This window comes from Poecilia latipinna, unplaced genomic scaffold, assembly GCF_001443285.1.
Source record: "Poecilia latipinna isolate Pla-1442-1.1 unplaced genomic scaffold, P_latipinna-1.0 Scaffold1361, whole genome shotgun sequence".
NCBI classification, from domain to species: Eukaryota; Metazoa; Chordata; class Actinopteri; order Cyprinodontiformes; family Poeciliidae; genus Poecilia; species Poecilia latipinna.
The window spans coordinates 43,664-49,606 of record NW_015113977.1 but is presented as its reverse complement, the minus strand read 5'-3'; the positions used below and the strand labels follow the sequence as shown (position 1 = coordinate 49,606).

The following is a 5,943-nucleotide window of genomic DNA, read 5'->3' as shown; positions in this document are numbered from 1 at the left end:
TTTTAATGGTGACCAGAATAGAGCCAGAATACATCCATCTGTTTAATTTGTCCCGGCCTCATTCAGTCTAATTATTCCCAGTCCTATTTCAGGACATTTGGTGTAAAAATGTGCTACCAAGGGCAAGTTGATCATTAAACACATGCGTTTCTTTTCGTGTCACACACACTCACACCCTTCTTTTCCCCCCGGAGTTTTGTGGCAGGCGTTGCTCTATAAAAGCTGCACCTAGTGGAAGCAAAGAGAGCAAACTCCATCTGCAAGCGACTTACATTCCAGCACTCACACACACATACACACACAGTCAGACACAGATTAGTGCAGGACTGTCATACGCAACACACCGTCTTCCTGGGATATGAACACTCTCATCATCATTTCTCTGCTGTGCATCGGTAAGTCTGGACTTGTACTTTAATTCTGTGTGCCGGAAGTTAAATTGGTAATATGAAAGGAGCATGCGGGTGAGAGAAAAATGTGAGTGTTCGAGTGATGACTTGTCAGGGAGGAATAGAGAATTTCAGGTATTTTAGGTAAAAAAAAAAAAAAAAAAAGGGTTTGTGAAATACACATCTGGGTCTGGGTCTAATTATGTCAAAGTCCAACCAGAAACAACGATTTAAGACGCATTATTCTTATTTATTAAATGTTGTTCCTCATAGAAAATGTTTATTTTTGAATACAGACTGATAATGTTTCGCACTGCTCTCATTATTTTCTGTAGAGAACTATTCACTGTCATTTATATTCATTGATTATTGATGATATTTGAAAGGAAAAAACTGTTATTTTGGTGATCATTGATTTTTTTTAGCTAAGTTCTCAAGATATAGTATTTACTGAAAAGCACACATTTTATAATGTAAACATTTATAAGCAACAAGAGTCCTGTTTCCTTTTCACTTTGTCACAACAAATACAAGTGACTACAATTACGGTTGACAAAATGAGGAAAGCAAAACTCTATCAAGATTAAATTGGCGTTACTTTGTTGCTACCAATCCAATTTCTAAATGTCAGCTTCTTTATCTTGTCGTAGAAATCAAATATCCCTTTACAAGAAAATCAGGTCCCATTTTGAGTTCAGTTCAGACAAAATTCAATTCAAGTCTAGAAATGTTATAGTGAGATTCAGAACCAGATCAGTTGATCAAAAAATACCAGCTGGTAATAAGTGAACTATTTATGTAAGCTTATTGTGTTGACTCACTGACACTGAAAAAAATACCGAGCAAGCATGTGGGGACAGTAGAAAGGAAACATTCCAGTCTGAACTACAATCTACTGTGGCAGGAAAGGCGATTAGAGATAAAAAAAAAAAGATGCACGTACAATAATAAACAACAAAGGAAACAAAAGTCTCGTCTAAGGAACAGAAAAAGAAGAAGAGCGCACAATCAGTTTCTCCATGTTGGAATGGGACACAGCTAAACAAAGATGCACTGGGCCAGGACGACTTTCTATTGACAAAAAATGAGAGTGAACAAAAGTAATTACAGCAACATTTCTCTCTATGGGTCATTCTTTTGTTAGACACATAAATAATGACAGCAATTGCTCCTTCTGTTAGACAAGTGAAGAGACATAGACATTGGGCCAGGGGTACTTTCTATGGAGAGAAAAAAAAGGGAATTAAACAGCAGGAACAATTAAATGTTGCATTTATTCTCTACATTTTGCAAAATTATTTTCTGGTTAAGTAGCTATGTTATGTTTCAGTTTTGTTGTTTGCTGTTTTTAGGGTTGAAAAATTAAAAAACGTCTAACTACTTTTTAAAATGTCTTTTTACTTTTGTCTTTGATCTAACATTGTGTGCCTTTCTGTGGTTTTGCAGTCATCTGCAGCGCTCTGGGTGCTCAGGGATCTGAGGACACATACTCAGGTGAAATAGCCAGAGTGACAGCCAGTTCAGCCTATGGGGAGCTCCACCATCAGCCACTGAACGACGACGATGAACTGGAAACAGAAGAACCATCAGGACAAGACCACAGATACATGATCGACCATGGTATGAAACGATAAATCAGTTTCTTTCTTTGAATGTCACTGATCGATTTTTACTTTGAGTAAAACTTGAACATTTTCCAACTTTACAATTTCCTTACTGTTTCCCCTCACAGAGGCGCACGCTGATAAAGACGAGAGGAGGAAGAGGAAGGGCAAAGGCAAGAGGAAGAACAGGCAAAGGAGCAAAGCCACCACTCCGTTCAACCCGCAGCACACCAACATCACAAGGGGGCACAGATCCACTCTCACCTCAACTCAGGACCCCTGCACCTCCACCCACCTGGGCTTCTGCATTCATGGCTACTGCAAATACATAGAGGGACTGAAAGAGCCGGTGTGCATGTGAGTAAAGCTCAAATCAAGTTTCAGATAAATAATCGTCACAAAAAGGATCCAAAAGCATCCATTGGCTGATCGGTTGTCTCTGTTCTGCAGCTGCATGAAGGGCTATGATGGAGAGCGCTGTGGCATCCAAACTTTGGGGTCATTCATACCCCCTACTCAGAGCTACAATTCGGATCTGGTGCAGACGGTTCTCGTGGTCATTGCAGTCGTCCTGTCGGTCATCAGCTGCTGTGCCATCCTGCTCATGACCTGTGCTCAGTAAGTCTGAAAGAATCCTACTGACAAATGACACATTTTGATGCAGCAACCCAGAGTTCAGTGTATGGTCATTTACCCAAGAGTGTAATTAGTAAAAAAGTGCATGACCCTGAGGTGTGCAAATCTGTTCATTTCCTTGTGAGAAAAGAAAAAAAAAGCTGATGGTGATTTAAAGTTTATTGCAAACAAAGAGTGATAAGAAATGAGTCCAAAAGTGTTTGCTTACTCAGTTTATTTGAAAAGGTTGGGGATTTAAAAGTTAAAAGTGTGTTACAATATATTGGAGAAAAAATGTAATAGAGTTGTAAAATTACCATCTTTTGATTGTGAAAACTTTCTCAAAAGAAAAATATAAACTCTTAATTTAATAAAAACGAAGGACAAAAAAAATTAATTCACTATTAATTAAGCTATATTGTTGATTTATCATGCAAATCAGACACATCCTTATTTGTTTTCATTTTTTCCTGATGCTTGGTCATTTATTTAGACATTTCCAGTAAATATATGTAAAACTAGAACTGATAACAGCATGATTACCATTATTGGCTTCTGCAATTATTTGAAATAATTTTTCACCAAACCTAACTCTTGACTGACACCGGCATGGAACAAAAAGAAAGAAAAAAACTCTTTGCTCCCTCGAAACTATAATAGGGGAAGATTACTGACTACCATCCACACCCATGGATCCCAGCATAACACACATTACAATTCAGATATTCTGCCCAGAAACACTTCCTGGCGTATTAACATAGTGCCGAATGAAAACGCACTCCAACACACCCAAACACACCCACTCAGTGCAGGGATTGCTCACCAACCTTCAAGGATGGACTTTTCCAGCTTCCGTGACTTGTAGTGAAATCTATCATTTCACCATAAATTAATGTCATAGCAACTATTAGTCATGCTGAAATGCAGATTAACTGTGCTTAGTGTCAGTTTGTGTCAGGTCCTAGAGTTCCTTATCGATATCCAACCCAGTAAAAAGGACCCACTGAATGCTGGGCTGGCTGCTCTTCAGGATATTACACAACAGAGCAGTAAATACTTTACAAGAAAATGATTAACTTTCTTAGATAGGATTCAAAGAGAAAGAAGAATGTATTTCTGAGAAACAAGTTTCATTTTTGATCAGAACACCTGAAAAGAAATATCGGTTTGGGGTCAAAGACATGTAGCCTGCATCTCAGAACACCTGATATCTGCATTTCTTTTTTTTTTTTTTTTACCTTCACAACACCTACAATATTTTTTATGTTAATTTTGAATATCATTTTGCAGTTACAGGTCACATAAAAACTTCCTAGCCTCCTATCTTGGATCTGGGTCAGAGCAGGAGAAACTCCAGAAACCCGCAGGTGACGTTGTCGTGTGAGGGCATCAAGTTACAAAGAGGTGGGTGCTACTCCGGTTTTGTCCTACTTGCGAATTGTTGATTTAAAGTAGATGATGCATCATTTATTTATTTTATTTATTTTTTTTACAAGTTAGAACCTTAGAAGTGTAGCATGGATTTGTATGCTGTTCTCTTTATTGTGATGCCCCTAAATAAAATCCAGTGGAACCAGTTGCTTTCAGAAAGTAGCTTGTCCATCTGTGGGTGATTTCATCTCAGTCTAATTAGGTGTCAGGTGATTTAACAGCTTCAACACATAATGAATATAATTATTTCTTCATCAGCCGACTGCGCGTCGGCTATTAAGGAGAAACAAAAGAATGGGAAAAACATTTCAGTGTCTAAATGTGCAAAGCAAAGAAATACCACCAAAAAATCTTGCAGGTGTAACTGTGGTGAAATCGAGAATCAACAAAGTATTGACTCATACACATTACACATACACATTGAGCTGCCCCATATGATTTTGCTACCCTTTGTTTGACTGCATAGTCACTAAATCAAATTCTAAGAAAGGGATGTAGCTGGTTTTATTTAAAAATAAAACCAGACCTTTACCAAACTCATCCTGTCCAATTCACTTGGCCATCTTGGCAGCGCTGGATGAAGAGTATGTAATCACGCCATCCTGTTTTTGCTCTCGTCTATGTTCCTCTGATCTATCCACTTTAAAGGTATCTAAGTCTGTCTAACCTCTTCTCACGTGACCCTTAAGCCAAACAGGAAGGAGTGGTGGCAGGGAGAACCCTTACACTGTTGTTGTTGTTGTTGTTGTGAAATGCAGCCTGTTGCATGATGCAAAGAGGCATCCCCACTGGGGGAATTAGTCCGCAATAGCATGGGGTGTTTCAGCCTGCGACGTCCATGCAATGCATTCCAGCGTAAAGGGAAACCACAAATCAGAGCGTGCAAATTCACCCATGTGTCCCAACAATAGCACTACTGACACACTTATTGTGCATGTGCACGTTTTGCACACCCAAACAGATCCTGCAGGCAATGAATCCACACTGGCACAAAGACGTCTCTTTACTTTGTGATAAATGCTGCAAAATTGAACAGGAAACTAACTTTTTTTAGGGTCAGCTGTGTCTTTAGTAAAATGTCAAACAGTAATATTGACATAGTTTTTGATCAAAATAGTTTTCTCTACATATTTCTTTAATCTCTTATTCCTTTTTCCACAGGCAATGAAATAAGAAGAGGAGTCCAATGACTGGAGAGGGCTGCAGATGTGCAAAATGCAAAACTATGTAGAATTTAATTTATTTAGCTTGAATATTTATTGCTTACAACCTAAAATGTGTGTGTGTGTGTGTGTGTGTGTGTGTTGTATTATTATAATTACAATGTCATGTGTGAGCGAATGCTGAGCATTCAGCCTTTTATTATTTTGTAGTTTGGTTTTATTTATTACACTGCATTTGTTATAGGTCAAAAATTCTCTCAAAATGTAACTATCCCTTGAAAAGTGCTAGAATTAGATTTCGAATAAAGTATCTCAATGTTACATCAAAGTGTTTCATTGTCCACGTATTCTATGTGTTTGCTGTGTTTATTCGTGTTTCTGGAAGCACATGTCTCATCAGACCACTCATGAAAACAGTCTTGATGTTAAATGTTCAGAAGATAAAAATAACCCTGAGGAAGGTTCTCAGAAAAGCCACCTCTGAGTAATTCTGATAAACACCAGTGACCTCACATCTAAAGAATTACAAAACAAGCTGGATCTTATTCAGAAGAAAGACAAAGAAAATGAAGTCTGTCTTTTGAAAAATGTTCTTTGAAAGATTCCCAAATTTTGTGTAAAATAAATACACAAAATCTGGGAAAACAAAGTAAATTAGGAATACATGTTTTCTAGCTAATTGATGGGTTTTGTTGGGGTGCATACATATCATATCATATGCAAATTACTTAGCATTTATCC

The 5,943-nt window shown here is 37.8% G+C and overlaps 1 protein-coding gene across 1 annotated transcript; it reads left to right on the top strand.

The window, feature by feature from the left end:
* The first annotated feature begins 254 nt into the window (after nt 1–254).
* Nucleotides 255–5,523, top strand: LOC106962021 (amphiregulin). Its single transcript, XM_015056156.1, has 6 exons — nt 255–395; nt 1,836–2,009; nt 2,122–2,350; nt 2,444–2,611; nt 3,899–4,012; nt 5,201–5,523. The coding sequence occupies exons 1-5, from the start codon at nt 359–361 to the stop codon at nt 3,990–3,992; spliced, it is 702 nt and encodes a 233-aa protein (XP_014911642.1). The 5' UTR covers nt 255–358; the 3' UTR covers nt 3,993–4,012; nt 5,201–5,523.
* Nucleotides 5,524–5,943: the final 420 nt, after the last annotated feature.